The 22,174-nt window shown below is 46.8% G+C and overlaps 1 protein-coding gene across 5 annotated transcripts in view; it reads right to left on the bottom strand.

The window, feature by feature from the left end:
• The window catches only part of gigyf1a (GRB10 interacting GYF protein 1a), a 31,052-nt gene extending 9,918 nt beyond the window's left edge, over positions 1-21,134 (bottom strand). For 2 of the 5 annotated variants that reach the window (XM_049028167.1, XM_049028168.1), the window contains exons 1-22: positions 20,885-21,134; positions 12,141-12,626; positions 10,920-10,983; positions 10,362-10,491; positions 10,177-10,272; positions 9,513-9,627; positions 9,283-9,391; positions 8,789-8,985; positions 7,664-7,887; positions 7,102-7,213; positions 6,744-6,938; positions 6,223-6,368; positions 5,984-6,131; positions 5,391-5,599; positions 4,948-5,054; positions 4,348-4,448; positions 3,754-3,827; positions 3,126-3,260; positions 2,180-2,383; positions 1,597-1,799; positions 1,309-1,469; positions 759-922 (exon numbers count right to left, since the gene is read on the bottom strand). In XM_049028167.1, coding sequence (XP_048884124.1) covers positions 759-922; positions 1,309-1,469; positions 1,597-1,799; positions 2,180-2,383; positions 3,126-3,260; positions 3,754-3,827; positions 4,348-4,448; positions 4,948-5,054; positions 5,391-5,599; positions 5,984-6,131; positions 6,223-6,368; positions 6,744-6,938; positions 7,102-7,213; positions 7,664-7,887; positions 8,789-8,985; positions 9,283-9,391; positions 9,513-9,627; positions 10,177-10,272; positions 10,362-10,491; positions 10,920-10,954 — 2,865 coding nt within the window. In that variant the 5' untranslated portion in view covers positions 10,955-10,983; positions 12,141-12,626; positions 20,885-21,134. The remainder of the gene's footprint in view (positions 1-758; positions 923-1,308; positions 1,470-1,596; positions 1,800-2,179; positions 2,384-3,125; positions 3,261-3,753; positions 3,828-4,347; positions 4,449-4,947; positions 5,055-5,390; positions 5,600-5,983; positions 6,132-6,222; positions 6,369-6,743; positions 6,939-7,101; positions 7,214-7,663; positions 7,888-8,788; positions 8,986-9,282; positions 9,392-9,512; positions 9,628-10,176; positions 10,273-10,361; positions 10,492-10,919; positions 10,984-12,140; positions 12,627-20,884) is intronic. The other 3 variants (XM_049028169.1, XM_049028170.1, XM_049028171.1) reach the window with 3 other exon arrangements.
• Between the last annotated feature and the right edge of the window lie 1,040 nt (positions 21,135-22,174).

Raw genomic sequence — 22,174 nt, 5'->3', positions numbered from 1 at the left:
TCCAAAAGCGGTCGAATTTACTCTGATATTACAGAATTGTTCAGTGAAAGTTACTGCTTGATGCAACTAGACTTTGGGATGGTAGCATCCAAAGGAAGTCCAAGGTTAATGTGAAAGACCACTCAGATAACCAAATATAAATGAACCGATACAGAAAATGTGGGAGTACCATCATTAGTCGACACTAATCAATATCTAAATAGTCTCTCTGAATGAGACACAACTTCGCTGCATAAATTCGTCGTGACTGGGAACATTACAGGTTACTACTGCCAGGGATAATTTGGTTGGAGGCCCCTAATTTGCTGCTGAAAGTGCCAGACCATTAGAGCAATCCCAACTAGTGCTCCTTGTTTAAAATTGCCACATTACGGCTAGACGTCCATCACATTAGTCCTCTCCCCACTGACAGGATTAATTGAGGCGTTAAGGGCACTGGCTGTAGAAGCCATTAGCCCAGAGACAAAACCGCCACTATCGCTCTTGCAAATACAAAATGTCGGGATCCATAGCAACCATCCGCATCGCAGCTCCATCTGTGATTCACGCTCCTGAATTCACCCGAGCTGCCGGCTCCTAATGCTTCCTGTATTGTTCTATGCACAGAAAGACACCGACTTCCATGGTCAAAAAGCTTAACAAATCAAGACTGCAGCATTCCCATTTTCATAAAGCTTTGAGCTGGACAGTACAATGCAGATCTGCTCCTCTCTCTCCTCCCCCCATGGAGGTGCGAACCCTCCCCTCAGTACACCCACCTGCTGCTGCTGCCTCTGGTGGTTGGCTTTCTGTTTGGCACGGCGCTCCAGGAACTGTTTGGCGAACTCTTTGGCTTCCACAGTGTCCCCCAGGTAGGAGCGGATGAAGTCCAGCACGTCATAGGGGGACTCCACCTCCTTCAGGTATGCTACAATGGTGGCAACTGGAGAGCGGGGCGGGCAGAACGAAGCACCATGTAACCCAGGACCAAATAGGTATTCAGAACCGATGCAACAAACATACCAAGCTGTGTATACGCAATTCTCAACCATCAGAACATGAGTACATAGATAGTGACCAGAAGACTTCTGATAAGAATGCAGTTTAAGGTCCAAGGCTGTACGCAAGAACCAGGCAGCTTCTACTGACAAGCTCTTCAAGCCAACTGCTGCTTAAGGTCATTTCAGCACAACATTCAAAAACATTTAAAAGGTAAGTTCTCGGGAAATGAGGCCGAGCCGAACTAGAGAGGCACAACATTACAGAGCGGAGGAGAGCAAACCGGAGACCTGCAAAAGAAGCCGCCCGATGCGGAGCAGGAGGCCTTACCATCAAACGAGGAGGAGGTGTTGTTGGCGGAGGTGTTGAGCGCATGCAGCATCTGCTCACACCAGGTGGTGAAGCCGTCCTGCGGCTTCATGCCCTGCAGCAGCTTCAGAAGCTTGTCCTCCTCCTCTGTGCGCTTGCGTCGGTTCAGCAGGTACGGCTCACTGCTCAGCGACAGGCAGCAAACGGACGTCCACGTCATATGGGAGCAGGCCACCGTGTGCACCCGACGCGCGAGTGTGCACCCGACATGCACAGGAATGAGGTGCACTGCGGGCCGGCAAGCTGTACCTGAGAGACGGGCTGCTGCGGCTGGTCTTGAGGCCCATGTTACGGAGGCTGGCCTGGCTCTTCACCGCCTCATCCCAAAGACCCAAGCCGCTGCCACTGGGCTTGGCCTCCATGCCGCCGCTGGCCCAGAGCCCACCTGGGCCCTCGCTCCACTGCCCCCCCAGCGCAGACACACCAGGGTTCCCCAGCGCCATGCCTCCATGCTATATATATAGATGTGTGCGTTGGGAGGAGGTGGGGGGCAACAGTAAATTGCCTTGATTTTTCCATACTTTGATATGACTTGACTAACAGTAAGAAACATGTAAATCAACTCCAATCTGAGCACACCTCCAATCACGAGCCTTGACCTTATGATAACCATGATAAAAATGCCTTAATGGTGAAGTTGCAGTTTTTATATTCCCTCACTCTGTTACAATGAATATGCACTGCATAGTAACAATTGACCATGGATGCTCACAAATCCCATGGCCAATAGAAACGTAGGGCCAATCGACGCGCGATGTGTGAGATTGGGACTTGGTGCCAGGGTTTATACATAGGGGTGAGGCTTTGATCTGGGGGCAGGGCCATCACTCACCCTTTCCCTCTGCTGCTGCTGGGCCCTCTGCTGCTTGAGCAGCTGCCTCTCGGCCTCCTGCTGCAGCTCCAGCACGCTCAGGGTCTTGCCAGGCTTCGTGAGCGGGACCGCAGGGCCGCCACTCCAGCCCGAGCCCACCTGCGAGGCCTGCTGCTGCGTCTGCTGGAGGAGCTTCAGGATCAGCTCCTGCTGCTGCCTGCACTGCTGGGGAGGGAGAGACCGGCGCAGTCACTCACGACGCCCACCACTGGTGAACAGCTGCAACAAGCCCAAAGGAATGTGCACGTTGTATTGATGCTACCCGTCAAGGGAGTTACTGAACCGTGCCATTGAATGTGACTGGAAATACTGGTATTTGCGGTATATACACACACACATATAAAAATACATGAAGGTCAAATGTGGCAAAAAAGGGGGAAGCTTAAGCACTAAGAGGAAACTCTACAAAAAGGTAATGTTTTCAGTTTCAGTCTCAACCCCAAGCCACACACACACACACAGACACATTGGCTGATGAAGAGGCAGACCAGACACGTCCTAAAAACAAGGCTGGCATGGGGAATTTACCAGACGGTTCATCATGAGCGAGACTCACAAACATTAAACCACACAGCACCATACATATTCCTAAGATCCCTAAGCACCATTTCATGTGCTATGGGGCCCAAAGTTATGAGGCACAACGCTCTAATTGGAAAAGCAGGTCTTATCCCACTGAATAAATTTACTAGTCGTTTTTCGTGGACCGAAGTAAGGCTGCCACTAATGGCTATTTTTCTATGGATTAATCTAATCCATAGGAATCATAAAGGTAATTTCATTAAATAATAATGAAAAGATGCGTTGATTTAAAATACTGATGTCGACACATTTGCAGCACTGATGACACTGGCTACGTCAAACCCCCCCCCCCCCCCCCGCACACAGCCACTCCCCCCCCCCATACCTGTTTGCGCCTGTATAGCTCCTCCTCCTCCCGTCTCTTCTGCTCCTCCTGCTGCCTCCTCTTCTCTTCCCTGCGCTTTCGTTCCTCCTCCTCACGCTTTGCCCTGAGTTCTGCGTCTCGTCTCTCCTGCTGGAGCTGGGGGGGGGGGGGGGGGGGGGAAGCCAGGGTTACTCCAAGGGTCCAAATATTATATAAAACCACACCAAATGCTATGTTATTCTGATATACAGTACAGTAACACCCAGGGATGCACAGTCATAGCAGATTCTGATCTTACAATTTACCTTATTCATAAGCAAGTAATTCATTCAAATTATCAGGCAGCAGAGGTAAATTATGGGCTAGCTGATACCTCCACTAAACACTGCATTAGACCATTACCACACTGTACCACAGGTAGCCACTCTCAGCACAGGAAGAGCTATCGTCCTTTTTAGCGTCTTGGCATCATTAGCAGAGTCCCACAAAATGAGTCCAGGACTCTAACAGCTCCGGCTCCGAATGGTAACATGCACCGAGCACTCTATGTTCTTAGAGGACCAATGTTAATGAGGTTTTCCTGGAGGTCTGAACACGGCATCGCCCCACCCCTCTGGAAGACATGCACCATGCCTCGGGCAGCTCTCACCTTCTGAAGCTGTTCAAGAGTTGGACCCTGAGTTGAAGAATTCATTGTTAAGTCCCACAGACTGGCTTCACCGCCTGGGGGGGTAAAGTGAAAAAGAGTCTAAGCCCTGAAGTGCGTAAAGCTCTGCTGTAGCTGCAGGCTGAGCCGGCCTGCAATAACCTGTCACGCACAGAGACTAGAGCCCGGCACATTCAGCTAATCAAGGGTTAAACACACATACAAGTCGTCAGGTAAGCAGCTGATATTAGGTATTTATCAGACCAGTAAACTTCTACTGGATGTGGCTGTAAATAGTTGAGGGACTGAAGTTTCTAGACCCAGGGTAGCAGGGATTACGGTGTATTTTCAATAATTCCTGGGCTTAATCCAATCTGACCCAAATTAGGACAAACGGGAAGCTAAATCAACTAATGACTGATGCTGCACTATAATCCCACCCACCCTGGGTTTTGAAGACCTGATTATATCATTATGAAGTGGCACTCTACCTCATGTACTGTCTTTAGGTGTGAGAGAGCCATGAATGCCAGTTTACACATAGAGAAGTGCGTGTTTTTGGGAGCGCCGGGTGTGTGTGAGCACGCGGGACCTTACCTGACTGCTGTGAAGCTGAGGTATGCATATCCCACATGGACCCTGTATCTGGCACTGACATTGATCTGCTCATCGAAGGCATCATACCCTGATCACCACACCTGCGGGCAAACAGGGCCACACGTGTACAGGGGACCTTCCGGTTCAAGCGGTCTCACACCACCTCGGATCCCCGAGTACATTAAATCACATCTTTGTGTGTGCAAAGGCCACGCAGTTCTCATAGCTCATAGCATGTAAATGAAAGCAATTGCATTAATAAACATGGTAAGTGAGGGGCTAAGCTGACACAGCGTACCACTGAATTAGCACTTTCGCTTTCAGCACAGGACTTTATTAGTCGCTTAACATCTCAGGCTCTCAATAGCAGTGTATTCAGCATCTTTGGGCTTTTACTCATTGTCAGTTTGGCCACCATAGAATGCTACCAAGTAGCACCATTTGATTTTTGCTGTAGCACTTTCGGGCAATCAAGATGGGAATGGTGTTATACAAAAATACATCGAATGTAAATGACCAAGTAAATGACCCCCCCCCCCCCTCGCGCTGCACACAGCATGGCCACCACCCCCAGGGGCATGTCGCCCACAGAACACCTACCTGTTGATGAGCTGGAAGAGCTGCTGTTGCTGCTGGAGCTGCTGGAAGAGAGCAGCCGCTGCCGCCAACTCCTGCTGCTTCTTCAGTCTCTCCTGGTCCATGTTGCCCTGCATGGCGACACACGGACAGACACAGACACACACACACACACACACAGACAGACACACAGACAGACACACACGGGCACGGGCACACACAGACACACACACAGACACACACACGGGCACGGGCACACACAGACACACACACGGGCACGGGCACACACAGACACACACACGGGCACGGGCACACACAGACACACACACAGACACACACATGCATACTGTCAGTTGCAGAGCAATGGGGATTGTATCACATTAAGAGCCATGCTGAAAACTGTTACATGCAGAATATTAATGTGGCACCACCATTTCCCATCCCCCCCCACGCACGCTGTCACTCACAGCAGGCCCCCGAGATGGACCGGGGCGCAGGGGCTGTCTCACCAGCAGGGGGGGCGGGGAGGGCCCAGGGGCGAAAGGCACACGCCCCCACATCTTGATGACGTCACCCAGGGGCTGAAAGCCCTCGTCGCAGCCCCGCTTCACCAGCAGCGTCATGCTGAAGTAGCCCACCTGGAACCACTCCGACATCTCCTGGGGGGTAAAGGGACCTGGGGGGGGACACCGGGGGGGGGCAATTAACCCACTGGAGGGATGGGGGCAGGGGGCTGCACAGTGTGCAGCATCAGATATGAACCTGTGTGTTTGTATTGCATTGTGGGGACCAGACTTCCCCAAAAGTTATCGTTGTGGGGGCATTTTTTCGGTCCCCATAAGGATAACCGCAATTTTATAAAAAATCCGTTACAGACTAAAAACTACAAGAGTCAAACGATTTGCATTTTGTTTGGTTACTCATGGTTAAAGTTAGGGCAGGGTGGGGGTTAAGATGGTCATTGTTGGAATTAGGGTCTTTCCCATAGAAATGAATGGAGAGTCCCAACAAAGACAAGAATATGTGGTGTGTATGTGTATGGGTGCCTGTCTCTGAGTACCCTGGATCTCTCCCTGTGGGTCCTTGTAGAACCACTTCATGGCTGCCTCGTGTGAGAGCGGCAGGGCGGCTGCAGTGTTGCATCTCTCCTGCAGGGTCTGGCTGAAGCTCTCCTCGTCCTGCAGGGATGCCACCATCTTCTCTGCCTCCTGCAGTACGGCGCGCACAAACAGATCCAGGTGAAAACACGCCTGCTAGCATCATCACCTCACACTGGACAGAGCCATAGAGGAGCCAAACCTGTTGCAGGTGCTTCATGCCCTCATCATCCTCGGTGTCGCCCCCTGGTGGCGGGAGGTCTGTAGCAGCAGAGGAGGGAGGGGATGAAGGCAGGCTGGAGGAAGAGCCAGGGCTCATTTGAACGCCGCCCCCTGTGGTGACACCATCTGCACAAAAACATTTACAGCCACATTTATGCCTGATAGAATTATTGCCTTCAGTTTAGGATAGTAATAGTAAAGCAGGAAATGTTAGGAGCTTCTGCGTAAAATGAATGCAAACCATCCGTAAAATGGTAACTTAGCCAATGACAGACTTTTTTCATGATACTTAAATAGCTTGTGTCCATTACTGTACAGCTACACCCAAAGGTGAGAATAGCAGCGGCTTGTCCATGCTGCACAGACCCACAGTGCCCAGAGGAGCACAGCTCTACGCTTACAGAGAGCAATGTGGGCTGGGTCAAGCTGGGCCCGCACTGTCTTGCTACCCACTACACAGAACCAATCCAAGGTGATACGCGATGCAGGGGTGGCAGCTACCTTCACTTGGCAATTTGCTGGCCTTGGCGGGCTGTGGGGCACTGGGGGGCTGGGACACCTGCGGGGGCTCCAGCTCTGGTGGGTGGGGCTGGGGCTCCAACACTGAGGAGGCAGGGGCGGAGACGGAAGGCGGGGAAGGAGGAACAGCTGACTTGGCCTCTCCATCACAGCTGATGGGCACCTCTTTCTCTTCAACTAGAGGAGGACAGGAAATGAGGAGCAAAGAGCTCTGGAGTAACAAGACCACTCACTGTAATCTGGGGGAATAACCTGGCAACCACTTGGCCAGACAAAGTTAGAAAGTCACGGAAGCCGTCACCATGGCGATCACCATGGCAGGGAGCACCGAGAGGCTCACCTGCATCCCCACCGCTGTCTTTCCTGGGCCGCATCAGGCTGCATTCATCCTCTTCCTCTAAGCCCTGGAACTCCAGCTCCTTCTCTTCAGGGATGGGGTCCGAGGAGCCCTTCTGCGTTACGCATTTGGAGGGGGACAGAGCAAATGTGAAAGGCAAAAACAAACAGAAAGAACCCAGAAATATACAAAAGCACAGAAACATCTCACAGAAAAAGACAGACACGGACACAAACACAGAGGGGCAGAAAGAGGCAGAGACACCGCAGACAGGTACACCCGGGTTACATATTCCTACAAACATGGGGACTTGGCTTTCATATCTATGGGTATGACCTTAATTTTAACTATGACAACCAAAACCCAACCCTAATCTAAACCAAGAGTAACCAAGACTTTTGGCCGTTTTAGTTTCTCAGGGCCGTTTTCTTGCACAGGGTACCTCAGTGGTACATAACTGGTCGGGGATTTGAACCAGCAATCTTCTGATTACAAGTGCACATCCCTCAACAATTGGCCACCACTGCCACTATGTGTAATACACAAACACAGACAGAAACACTACCTTGATGGACAGGAATGCTCCAGAGGAGTCGAAGGTACCCATCTCTCCGTCCTCCTCATCTGTGCACCATTCCGGCAGCCCGTCTCGCTCATCTTCCAGGCCCTCACTGCCTGCACGCCGGCGCCCCCCTTCAGAGTGCTCCCGGAAGTCGAACTCGAACTTGCGCCGGCGCCCCTCCCCGGGTCCGGCATGCTCCCGCCAGCCCGCAGAGCGAGGCCCCCCATCTGTGAGAGGGAAGATAGACAACACAGCCATGGTCATCATATGGGAAGTGCAGGCTGACTGGAAACTCATTTGTTTTAACGAATATACAGCAGTACAAAGAAAATATTACCCTAATTATGCCCAAGTCTACCCTACACATTCTGAGGAAATGTGTGAAAATGAAATCAGGTATAGCTCTTCATTCATATAAATATATGTTTTTGTGAAACAGCAATAAGATCCATCAAATATCTTTTGGCTTATCACATTCACAATGTTAAATGTCGACTTCTTTAACCCTTGGTGTCACTAAGCGGTGTTGCATCAATTTTGGGGCGCGAAATTTGAATAGTTCCAGTTCCTCAACCAAGCAATGGGACTAGAAAGTTTGAAAAAGACCCTTCAAATATTTTTTGAGTTATAACACTAAGGGGATAAAACTGCCCCTCTCTGTCATCATGCTGTGATGCTGTTTCAGTTTTGATACTGGTTTCTAAATTTAAACAATTCCAGTCTGTGACATAGACAATGCCTCTGCAAAGTATGAAAAAAATCTAATACTTTTTGAGTTATCGTGCTAACCAAAATGTTGGCAGTGGACGGGTCCTAAAACCACATATTTTCCTGGGGAATACAATTAACCAAACACTGTACAAGTAACTGTACAAGGTGCTTCATTTGTGGGTATATTTGATGCAGCTTCATGCCCACAATGCATCAGCTAGGCCCAGAGAGAACAACAGCACGAGTACCCTAATTCAGCACTATCCAGCACATTTCACCACTAAACCAGAGTAATACAGCCTGGCTGTCTGGAAAAGCATGGGAGACCTGGAATCAGCCAATCAGACTGGCCATTTCTGAAACCATATTTAGTGGGGTGACTGATCTAAGATCAGCAGCCGGGAGTTGCCATCTTACCATCTCTGCGGGTGCCTGCCACTCTCCAGCTGCCCGTCGGCTCACAGGTCATCTCCTCCTCCTCCTGCTCTTCCCTCAGGGTGCGCCAGTTCTCGCTATCAGCACGGGCGTGGTCCTTTCGCGCCCCGGCACCCGTCTCGTCGAAGGCCACACGCACCCCGTCCCGCCTGGGGGGCTTCTCAAAACGGCGCTCGCCCCTGTGGTCAGAGGCGGATAATACATGGGGTATCTTTAGGAACATTCATACAGCCTAAGGAAGGAATGTTACATTTGCTTTTGTCCTCATCCCAATACAGTACAATTTGTGAGTTTCTACATAACTCTTGAAAACAGCGCAATTCAATGTCTGGATTCTGTGAATGGCATTGAAATTTTACTTTTTCCCCACCTTCATATTACCCCACAGAGGTCATTTCATGGTCCAAGTGATGCAAAATTCTATCTGGGTCAATACATTTAAAAAAAAAAAATAGGGAGATTGGGGCGCGCCTTACCGATCATCCCAGCTCTGGCTACGATGGATCTCTCTTACGCTCCGGCCAAAGCCCCCCTCTGCATCCTCAATACTTCTTTGGTAGAATCCACTGTCTCCCCTCCCACGGCCTGTGGATCCAGACACAAACTCGCTCGCCATCACACAGCTTCACATCCTCATTGAATCTGATGTGCCGCCTTTGAATTGGGAGCGAGTCTCCCCCTTTTCACCCTTCAACCCTGTTCTCACCTCTGCCGCCTCTTGTGCTACCCCTGCCCCTAGTTGCACCAGCCGGGATAGCCCCACCTCCTTTTCCCATGAGCCTCAGCACGGCCACGCTATTCACAGACATGGAGAAGTTCCTCTGGAAGGGATGGACCACCAGTCACATACATGTGTACAGGTAAAACACACATACACATGCCTATAGCAAAAAAGGGGGCAACTAACCCATTCTGCAGAAAAAAATAGGATTTGTTAAAATGAAATTTCCTGCAGCTAGGCAACAAGCTCCTCAAAGCCATTAAAAAAGGACAAAATAACTCATTCAGTCTCTAACCAAAAAGCACATCCACCACTTGGCACTCAGGCCACTGCTCAATAAGGGGCTAATTTGTTGATAAATTTTCTACCTAAAAGAAAAGGATGCAAAGAAAAGCAATTTTACACACATGATACACAAACAAGGCAGTGAGGGAGATGCTGCTGCTGTTCATGGAGCATCTCTTTACACGGTCACAGAACATGTGTCATGTGACCCCCTTCTCTGAGCCTATACCCTGGAGGATTATCAGCGACAGCTGTCAACAGTCGACATGCAAGCAGCTTACTCTCAAAGTGCCTTCGAATGGCAGTGTGTCTGCAAGCAGCACTGAGAGGAACAGGCGTGTGCAGCCCAAGCCCAAGGACTCACCTGCTCCTCCTCCGTCAGCGGAACCAGGGCCAAAGGCTCGAGGGGCTCATCCTGCAGAATAGCTGAAAACTCCTTATCCTGCATGTCTTCTGGAACCTACGACACACATTCATGGGTAAGCTGAACTCCATAAACGGGGATCAGCATCTCCAAAGGGCAGCCGGGCAGGCCGCTTGTGTGCTCACCTTGTTGTCTTTGATATAAAGTGCTAGCATCTCCTCCCGGCCGTAGCGGTACTCGGCCAGCTTGTACTTTGGCATGGCTGGGGAAGGGGGAGGGGACGCCACACTTCCACCACTGGACAGTGCACGGAGCCTGAGAGAGATGGCGGGGAGGGCAGCATTAGCAGCCTGGCTAAGCTCCAGTATCTCACCCTAAATCCACCTAAGTCCCAGAATGCACAAAAGCAAAGCAGGAAATGCTAAGGACTACGTTCAGGTCTGCCATTAAACATATCCCTGGGGTGGGGGAGGGGGGGGGCTTGTGCTGGGCTTATGCAGGATGACAAACATCTACTGACAGTCCAGAGTTACATTCCATCAGGTACTGGAGGGAAAAAAACATGCCGAACTGCCAGAAAACATACACCGAAACTAGACAACGGCACCCTTGGGGGCGGCGATAAGCCAGGGTTTGACCGGGGGGCCAGATGCGTCGCAGGCTATCAGCAATGCGACAGACAGCACTGAACCCTCCTTGGCCACTTGCAAATAATGGAGTAGTGGTGGTGGTGGTGGTGTTACCATTCTGGGCCGAAGTTGAGAGTCTCAGCAGTCATATTCCTCTTGTCCACAAGGAGCGGAGTTTCTGACAAGACAAGCAGAGAGAAAGAGGGTTTGATTATGCTAGCCTGGAAGGCCGACCCAGGCGAAGACAGAAAGATCTGAAAGCAGGTCTCAGAGGCATCGGCCAAACACCCAAGACTGTGCAGTGCTGATGAGATAGCGAGAGCACAGCTCAGTCCATTAAAGTGACTGTAATGCACAATGACGGTAATGCTGACACAGGCTTCACTCCCTGATGCCCATTTCATTCATGTTGCCATGGACACCCAATACCATCTATTAGTACATATCCGAGCTGGGACATATAGTATTACTTTTACCTTCCAAATCCTCTCATTTTCAAGAAATGTAGAACCACTGTCCAAAAATAAAGACTACACTCACTGGCAACTCACAGCACTGCTTCACGTACAGATTTCAGAACACGGTGAATGTCATACTAATTAGAATTTAGAATTAGAATTTAGTGATCAGTAGTCATTGCTGACACACCACAGCACACAATGACGAAATGTGTCCTCTGCATTTAACCCATGTGTGACGTCGTGACATAGCAGAGGGGCAGCTAATTCAGTGCCCGGAGAGCAGTGCTTGGGGGTGGTACCTTGATCAGGGTACCTCAGTGCCTTGCTGGTCGGGGATTCGAACCTGTAATCACGATTCCCTAACCATTACATCACTGCTGCCCACTAATACACCACTGATAACCACCACTGATATACTCATATACCACAAGCCCTGCTTTAACTCGTGAGCAATCGCTCAATGCCAAGCTGTCAGTACAACCTGCAGCGCCCCCTAGCTGTCATGGGAGACAGCCTGCAAGTACACATCTTTCCTGAGACCCGGGTGCAAATAGCCTCGACCACCTCGAGCCAGAAGGCCGGCTTTTAAGAGAGCTGTTATTTCAGTTATTTGCTTACGAAGTACATAAATCACATTCCCAGCTGTGGAGGGAGGCTGATGCCCTAGAGGTCCAGCCGTAATAATCCTGGCCGCTCACGGGAGAGGTGACACAGGGACGGTAGTTAACCGTCTTAACTGGTCAGTTCAGTCTGACTGGGATGCTTTTAGCACTTACAGGCTACATGCCCTTTCACAGAGAGGGCGTCACATGGGCACAGGAGCCCATAACTGCACGGCGGGGGTGGGAAAGCGGTCGGTGTCTGGGTGCCTTACCCTGTCCAGTGGAGCGGACCAGGTCTGAGCGAGCTTCACCAGGCTGGGTATGGGTCAGGCTGGGGTGAAAGGCCAAACGGTGTTTACTGCTGCTCACAGAGTTTCCGGGGGGGTAATAGCTGCCTAGTATGGGCTGGGGTGAGGGCTGAAGAGGAACCGAAGGTGTGGCCCTCAGCCACAAAAAGAAAAAAAAAAAAGAGAGAAAAAAAAAAACAGACCACACACCCCCCCAAAAAAAAACAAAAACAGTATAACAGGAACGATGGTGGAAAAATAAAAACAATAACACCAATATCAATGAACCAAATGTTCAGCTGCAGGCGTAAAAAATGAAAAAGAGCAGTGTGGAGTGTGTGAGGCGTGCAGTGCCAGGCTCCTCCCCTTCCTCCCGCAGTCTCACGCTGCCCAAACCGCGTGTCACAGCACTTCCTCTCCGCTCAGCTCCAGATTCTTGCGTCTCACTCTCTCTCTCTACTTTCCTTCCTCCTGTGAAAACAAACGGGGAAGGCAGTGAGGCTCCATTGCCATGCAGGTGCAGGGATGTCACGGCGAAGCTACTTGTATTCCCACTCTGCTCCATCATAACCCGTTTGTTTCAGTCATTTCTCATTTCAATAAGTCAAATTGACACAACCCCCAACCAGAGCCTCCCAGGACACCACCCTCCGCCAAATCAGAGATGCTCTTCAACTCCAAAATCAGGGGGCCTGGCTCCCCCACCCTGCCCCTTCAGAGACAGGACTAAACACATCGCAGGGATCCAGAGGGTGACCAAGAATTTTTTCCTTAGTTGCAATGGTGCACCTAACATTTCACAGGTCAATCTGTCTTTTCTTCCAGGGTCAAAGCCAATCAAAGGCAGAGAAGGGGAGGGTCTTTGGACCAGTGTTTCTGTAACTATACGTTTATCAATGTTTTAAAAAGGAATGTTTTTATTATAAAAATCATTCACATTTAGATTGATTTCACTATATTTTATTAGATTACCGATGTACATTTAACTCGATTGTGATATGTTGTATTTATTATAGCCATATATTTAGTTTGGGAGCAACGTTTGCTTAACCTGCAGGTTTGTAATTATCACCACCTTGATAAATCAATACTAGGGATTCTTCTTTACCATTATATGCATTTAAGTGCAGACTTGGCCATAATTATATTATATTATATGTAATCCAGACACACCTTTGTAAAAACTGTTGTCTATTTTATAGAAGTAAATGCTTGCTGCTGCTATCGAGCTAAATGCAGGCTACATAAATCTAATAAAACATGTCGATTATCAAAATAAATTTTAAAATAATGGTTAATAACACATTTTTAAAACATTTGTTGATGCAAGCCTATATTATTAATGCATGATGCCACTATTGAGCTAAATACACATTAAATCTCCAATAAGTCAGTTATACTATCATGGTAAACGTAAGTGTTTTTTAATAAACACCCTTAGAAACATTCATAACTGTACAGTTTTGGAAACATCCTGTCTCGTGACACGTGTGTGACCACCAGAGAGGCCCCCCTGCCCCACAGTATTTCAGTGGAAGTGGAAAACTGAAGCTTTTTCCATAAGTGTCTAGAAGCGGCACAAACTTTTGAGTCGTTTGATTTTTATTTTTGAAGGTTTCAGTTTGTCAAGCACTTTGAACATTGGCCCTTTTTAAGTTTTGTTTTTTGGACTTTTTTGCGTTGTGATTCAAATAAAGACGAACATTTACCTGCACCTTTATTCCTGTTTGCAACCATCTGCATTACGATCACTGTAAGGGGAATGACAAAAGGTAACGCTCAGAATGTATTATTGTGGCACTAAAGGCACTGTGACAAATTTGGACAGACCTAAATTTAGCAGCGGTGCACCAAAGTGAAAAAGTTAGGCACACCCAGTGCAACCAAAGCGAAAGGTTAGGCCTGCATGCGCATATACAGAAATCTGCTCCTTTAACGTTTGATTTTCCAAAAACACGTTTCACCATTTCAGAAAGCAGCAGCAGATCAACAGAACCCACAAACTGACCTTACCTCTGAACAAACTTCTAAGACGTGATACCCAAATGGAAATAAGCCAGTGAAATCAAGCTGGATGTGCGCGGCCTTGATTACCTGGTCCAGTGGAGCTGGTTAAACCCAAACTGAACGAGGAGCAGACTATTAACATCTTTAAAACCGAGCAACCAAAGCTAATTTCGGCGTGACAGTGGCAGCCTGCAGAAACGGTAAGGAGCTGCTCTGAAACTCTCCTGAGCGCTGCCAGAGATCATAGAAAGGGGAAGGAATATAACAGACTCCATAGAAGAAGAAAAAAACCACACAAAGACTTTACATTCAGTAGTGAAATGCAAGGTCATTTCTGCACTGCAAAGGGCACCGTCTCTGCACGCAGGTAGAAAGCACCCAGGAAGTGTCATTGTTAAAATGCATGCATGGGAATATTATACTTAATTCCAAAGTAATATTGTGCTTCTTGGTATAGTTGATATCAGAGTTGTTTGAAACGCTTAAGAGTGACTTCCCCCCTTGTAATTTTTATCTACAGACATTCACCAGTACATTCATGTTCCCTTAGGCTTCGACTGAAAAACAGGAAAAAAATATATATAAAAAGGACTCTGATTTTATAGAAGTCTGTATCATTCTCTAGCATTCTTTATCATTCTTTAGCATTTTGCAAGCAAATGAGGAGAAAAGTCAAACGTTAAGGTGATTTGGCAAACTCAGCACTTGACAGCGTAAAGACATACTAAGCTTGATGTGACAATCTGAACAAGCAACACAACTGGAAATGAGCACGGACAACCATGATGGCAGAGACGGCCATTTCCACACTGACCATTCCGAAGACCAAATTCAAAAGGTTGAATTCCACTTGTTACACCAATGCAGCTTTACTCCTGGATTGAGGTGGAGTTGTAGGAAGCTCTAGGGATTCTGACTGGCTCACAGGTACCGTGAAAATCATCAGCGCCCGCAAGTCAGAAAGAGAAACTGCTTGATCGCATAAGTATTAAAACGCCCGCCGTGGGGCACATCTTTGCAACTGCATTTGTGTTTCGCCAATAATCTTGCCACACTTCCTTCAGAGTGCTGCTTATAGCAGACTGTTTAAGCCTGTTCATCAGCAGAACATAAGCTGTGCATTGATAACTGACCCACCCAAGGTCAGTTTAATTAAATCAACCTGCGTAACTCTGACCTTGTGCGTGGGATGTTCAGAACGTAGGCAGCATAAAAAAGCAACAGAACCCAAGGTTGTCACTCAGGAGTTTCACTTGCATGGGGGGGGATGACTTAAACAGACATGTGATTCTTAGGGTCAACCTACGGGAAAACCAGCTTTTTTGAGACCCACCATGAGAGCAATTGCCCGTATAATGTCATGCTCCTAGACCTGTGTGCTGCTTTATTTAATGTTCAACGAGCATGTCAATGTTTGGCGTACGTTTCAGATGTGCGGGGGATCGAATTTCTACAGGCAGGAGAACGGCAAGCTCACAGCCACAGAACACGTAATGCTTGTATATCCTAATAAGGCTGTTTGGGTGATTCTCACAAAATTTGAAATCACAAAAAGATTTCAAAACATCAAGTTTTTAAAATGACTTACATCAACAAATTTCTTTTTTAGTCATTAATAACCTGGTCTGAAGTATTTGTAAGGATAAATCTAAAATCATTTAAAGAAAATTTTACATTTTTTTTACAAGTCTGAAAACATCAAGACTGTAAAGAAAACCAATATATTTTTACATTTTTAAAAATTGCTTATTAACAGTCATGCTCAATTACTTGAAACTCTGAAATAATGTGTATTACTAAATTAACATTATTTGATTCTGACCGATTTCTATCATTACCACAACGCCATCAGGAATCTACAACCTAATATTTGTCGTATTTCACAGAAACTTGTTATACTTTTGAAATAATGTGGCAAACCTACAGGAACACAACATATAGATTCTACACATGCATTTAAAAGCAAACTACTATTTTGATTTATTAAATTACTATAAAACGAACATCTATTTCGGTAATGATAGAGGTTTCTTGAATGAGGTTGATGGTGTCATGAGAATCACCCATTTTGTGTCATCTGATCATTTGCGCAAGGCATCAAGGCATTAAGTGAGCCACCATGCTTGTTGCACCATTTTTACCACTAGACCATGAAGAAAATTTATTTTTCTGATCAGGACATGCAGGAACCAACAAGCTATGAACGAGGACGACATGGGAATCAGGGCAGAAGCTTGGTATTGACAAAGAATCCAAACACCGGGCTGCTAATGAGGTCAAAGCGTTATCCAAAAGGGCCACAGCAGAGGCCCTCTGGTTGTCAGGATAAAACAATTACATGTTACGTCAGTGGTACATTCCATAAAAACACAACTGCAATAGCTGCTTTAGAACATTAATTTGCAAGCCTAATTTTGCCCTTAACTATCAAGTTTATAAAATTCAGTTGGCATATAGAAAAATCATACTCAATTAAAAAAAATTACAAAGTAGGAGGAACCAATACAGCTGACCTCAACCAAGACTTTGTAAGCCCTTTTTAATACACAAAACATAAAGTAAAAAGTAAAAACTGAAACCCTTGCCTCATTTGCAGTCAGGATGCAGTCAGACAAGCTACAGTGCTGATTAAACAAATGGCGGGGGGGGGGGGGGGGGGGGGGGGGGGCTTTAGTTTTTCAAGCTCTAGGGTTTTACCAGGTAAAAAAATATGGTTATGCTTATCATGTTATTGCCTTCAAGCAGTCTGCACCTTTAATGCATTTTCCACAAAGAAGAATTTGATACCATCTACAATGTTGGTTCTCAAATTCCACAAAGTCCAAATAGTCCATAAACCTTGCGAGATCCATCCAAAAGCAAATACCGGCACAGAGCCATTAAGACAGCGGCTCTCATGTACCAGCAGTGAAGCGAGCTGCACTGCTCTGGACTGACAGCATTTCCCCCACCATTTTAAACCCAATACATGGATAATGGATTATTTTATGCAGCACCTTGTTGACCCATATCAACTCAAAAGCTTTCATTTCTTGGAAGAACAAACATAAAATTGTATAAACATCACAATGAGGGATCAGACTGGAATGCAGAAAACTGACAGAGCTGCTGAGGACTTCTCATGATACTGTACTAATGAAGTTGCGGCTATTTTTATCCGTAAAAAGAAAACACTTTGATGGAAGTTTTCATGAATTTTACAATGTCTCAGGAGATCTTCTCTCATCAGTACTTGCCTACAAATGCCTAGGAAACCTGCTTGGACGCTTTAACATTTGGACTGACTTCCCCCCATTAAAGAGGCCCGAAACCTCAGATTGTGATGGCAGATGGGGGGATAAAACCCCAGATCTTCAAGCTTGTCTCATGTTAGGTCTTATGCTCCATAAAAACAGCAACCACCACTGCAGTTTATATTAAGGACTTTTAACAAAGCATTTAGGTAAGCCATCCATCTTCCAACACCATACCCTGATTCTGGGGGGCACAGGCTAGTGTACCCCAAGCAGCAACAGGCGCAGGCTGCTGTACACCCTGGACAGGATGCCAGTCCATTGCAGGGCGCACATGCACACACACACACACACACAATCCTAATTAGCATGTTCTTAGATGTGGAGAATAAGGCAGAGTACCTGAAGGAAACCCACACAAAGCGCCGAGAACATACAAACTCCAGACTGTGGTGGTGGGATTCAAACACTCATCCCTGGGAGATTTGAGGAATTAGACTGATTTGTCTTTAGCTTGTCCTTGGTTACCATAACATGTGCTTCATTTCCACCAACGCGGAGCCAGTGCTAGTGATGGACTGGTTCTCGTCCAGTGCCTACTGAGAACGTGCGGAACAGAAATGTGACTTAGGCAGAAGTGAAAGTAAAGGTTAATCTGTAAAGGAAAATCCCGCTATAGTGGACTCACTTATAACGGAATATCGTCTATAACGGACAAAGTCCGCTGGTCCCGGCCATGTGCCTTTAAGAACATGCAGAAAAAGCATCGGATATAGTAGACTCGCATATAATGGAATTTTGCTTATAACGGGGGCTACTTTTAGCTGTAGTTTTGTTCAGCTATAACGGACATGCAGGCTCCGCCTACAAGGCGCGTGGCGCGCCGGTGACATCCAGCGCAGATATGTAGTTGGGATTATTAATAGTCACACATCTGGTAATAAGCTTAACTAATAAGCTGGCTAGTTGTTTCACTGCTGGCACCGTTAAAACTATATCAATTATAGACTGAATTCCGATATAGTTTTGTCTAATATCACCTGTGCCAGCAGTGCCACACTATTTTGTAAGGCAGGCACTGGCCAATCATATAGCAGGTCTCTCATAAATATTAATGAAACATCTCCTACCACCCTGGAAAAAGGAAATTGTGCTACGAGGCAACGTGGCTGCGTCCACCGGCAGAGCTCCGGAGCCTCTGGAGAAACGTGTGGTAAAAAGGCTCGCATGCGGTCTTCCAAAGTTTGGGAATACTTGTTATGACACTTTTCCCGCACCTCTACTGTAGCATCTATTTCAACATTAAAGTCAAATTGGTGTACTGAAATTAAGTAAAAACTATTGCAGTGATTATTAACTTCAGTCTAACATAGAACTCCTATTGAATCTCTTAAGATTTTCCTTTTTTGTTAATGCTCTAATGTTCAAGAAATGTTTTAGTAAATTGAAATATTACAATTTCAGATTTCTCTGTTGGGGGAGGTGAATTGTACTAAATGACTAACTTGAAAATAATTGCTTATCAATAAACTTATCAGACCAATCGAAAAATTTGTTGTTAGACTAATGGAATAATTAAAAAATAAATAATAGCCGAGTTTATTCTGCGTTGTTTTACTACTGTCTTTTTAAGGATCACGCAATAAGTCTACTGACTTAATTTCTGAATTTTGCAGTCCACCTCATAATCTCTGCGCCATTCGAACACCACAACATTTTATTTATTCCACCTGCAGCACATACTTTATTATCAAATCTGGCCAGCTGACCAATCATTCTTCACATAATTTAAAAAAAAAATGAAGTAACGTTATTCCACTAGTAAGCTGGCAAGTCGTTTCACTGCAAGCGCTGGCGATATTAGAGTAAACTATATTTTGTTATGGATTGAATTTTCCGGGTATGAGGAAGGTTTGGATGCGATAGCACGTCCCACTTTCGCTGACACTACAGTGCCAAATTCTGAGACCAGCTTTTCTGTTGTGCCGTGCTGGAGCTTTTTTTTCTGGTCCAGGGCCAGATTTTTGCGGTGGAAACGCATGGAACTAGTTCCGGATTGGGAAAAAGTCTGGCACCGGCACCAGCACCGCGTTGGTGATAATGAGGCAACACATAATACTATTGCACACCGAGTTATCCCTCTGGGACTGAAACAACATAATACTAAAATACCAAAAACAGTGAAAAGATTCAAAGTAATAACCAATATTATTAGTGTACTCATGTGATGCATGTTTCTGAACAACATAAACAGAGACCTCACAAAAACCCAATTCAGCAAGGAGACCCTGAATGCCAGATCTATGGGAATTTATGCTGGACTGTCACACATCTGACACTTCTCTCCATATCAGCAGGTGATGAACTTCACTGGCGTTTGAAGTGCATATTTGAGAGCAATGAAGGTTTGACTGCAGTGCATACATTTTATAAAGTATCATTATACAATGTTGCTTCCCTTTACTATAAAGTCAAACAGCAAACAGACAGACCTGGGTTTGGGTAACAGAGGTTCACACTCAGTGCAGTTTCACATACTTTCTCATACACACAGTGTAGAGTCATACAAACGCACAGTGAATGCTCTCTCTCTCTTTCTCTCTCTCTCACACATACACACACACACACACACACACACACACACACACACACACACACACACACACCAGTCTTTCACACACTGTCATAGACAGTCCAGAGACACACACACAGAGGGCAAAATCACACACTTACACACACTTATAGTGCCATAGGCACACAGTGAAAAGCCACACACACAGAGAACACAGTCTCTCACATGCACACAATGCAGTCACAAACAGACACACACGGTACAGTTACAGACAGACACACGGCAGTCTCTCACGCACATGGTTCTCTCTCATACTCACACACAGTGCAGTCTCTCGCGCGCACACATAGTGCAGTGATGCAGTGATTCACTCACACACACACACACACATCCACATCCACACATACATGGCGCAGTCCCTCACACACACAGACAAACACGATGCAGACTCAGACACATGGGGCAGAATCTCTTTCACTCCCTTCACCGCCAGCACTCGGATAAACAAACATGGAGACACGTCGCTGCTCCCCCCCCTCCCCGCAATACCGCGTCGAGTGATTGCAGGTCGATAATGGACCAAGCTGAGCCAGACCAGATTTGCTGTAACCCACCCAAAAACGACGAAGGTGCAGTAAACGAAAAGGTGCGCATATGGGTGCTTGTGTGTAGCCGCGGTGTCCATGAGCATTCACACACACCCCTCCCCATATCCTCGGTAAAGCCTTCTACTCTACCCCGCTGCTCGCTAAGGCCTCCTTCAGCCGTTTCCAAATACACGGATAAAAAACGAAGCTCTGCTGCCGCCCCAGGGAGACTAAACACACCGAAATTCAGCGTGCACAACCCTATTACCCACGTTACAAACAGCGGCAGGAGCGACCGGAGAGCCAGAGCCGGCGGAGCGCGGCGCTCACCTCCGCAGAGCCTCCGCTAGCTGGCTGGTGTTTCGGGCGCTTCGGCCGTGTCCCGTCCTCACTTCTTGTGCATTGGTGTGCGTCTTCGTTTTTGGGTATTTTTATCGGGTAATCTTCTTTCTGTGTAATTTTTCTTTATGTCGTTTTTGTTGTTTTTTTAGTTTTTTGCTTGCCCCTCTCCAACGCTCGCTGCGTGTTTATACGTGCTCTCGGTCTCTCCTGTTGTTTGTGTTTTAGAAAGATGGCCGTCCTACCCTCACCACGTGACTCGTTTCTTTTGGGCCGGGGGGGCGGCGAGGGGTTGTAACACCATAACTGTTAAAATGTATAATGCATTGAGGGATAGGTAAAAAAAATTATAGTGGGTGTATGTGTGACACATGTACATATGATCGTCGCGAATGTGCATTGGTGCCTGAAACAAAACTGATCAAAGTGTAGCTCACATACTCCTGTCCTTCTGCACACAGATAATCTCTTCTCGTAGCTCGTCCTGTATTTGGAAATGATTTCCCAATCACCCTTTAGGAATATTGAGCTTCTGACACCCATAATTGTCACTATAAAAGTCTCAGATGCATGCCATTAAAGGCATGTTTACTGGGTTACATCTCAAGCAGTTACTTAACACTTTAATTAATCTCGCACAGTTCGAAGAAAAGGGCCCAGTATGGTAGCACCAGGTCCTGGTCAGGTTATCTAAAGGGCTTTACTGTAACCCCTTTTGCAGGATTTCTTTTCTATTGTGGGAAACGGGTAGCACATGACTTAATAGCTCGAAAGTTATTTCCCAGTTGGGACCGCCGTACTCTCCAAATTCTAATGGTTATCCGGCGGAGCGTAAACTACCCCATTATTTTAGAAACCAGTGTTATTACTTTGGAAATTATGTAAAGGTGTAACAAGTGAACAAATAATCAAATAAGAAATATGCACACACACACACACACACACACACACACATATATATATCCATCCATAAAACGCTATATACGTCAGGCTATAACTGTATTATGTCATAACACTAAATGTCCACTTGAAGGCAGCATAGCCCAGAATCCCAGAATTACACGATAGCTCGCAGGATCTCTTCCTACTTCCATTCGAGTTTGTCGGAGTGAACGCTTTTATTCTGCTGTCTCGCCGAATTCCGGACTGTTACCAGCATGCAGGCCTTGGCTGCTGTGAACCCCAGGGCTGCAACAGCACAAACGCAGACATTTCTCACAACTAAAATCGAGTAGGGGCTAGATCGATTTTAAAAATTACGAACCACGTTATGACGAACGC

Source organism: Brienomyrus brachyistius, chromosome 10, assembly GCF_023856365.1.
Source record: "Brienomyrus brachyistius isolate T26 chromosome 10, BBRACH_0.4, whole genome shotgun sequence".
NCBI classification, from domain to species: domain Eukaryota; kingdom Metazoa; phylum Chordata; class Actinopteri; order Osteoglossiformes; family Mormyridae; genus Brienomyrus; species Brienomyrus brachyistius.
This window is presented reverse-complemented; position numbering and strand designations above follow the sequence as displayed.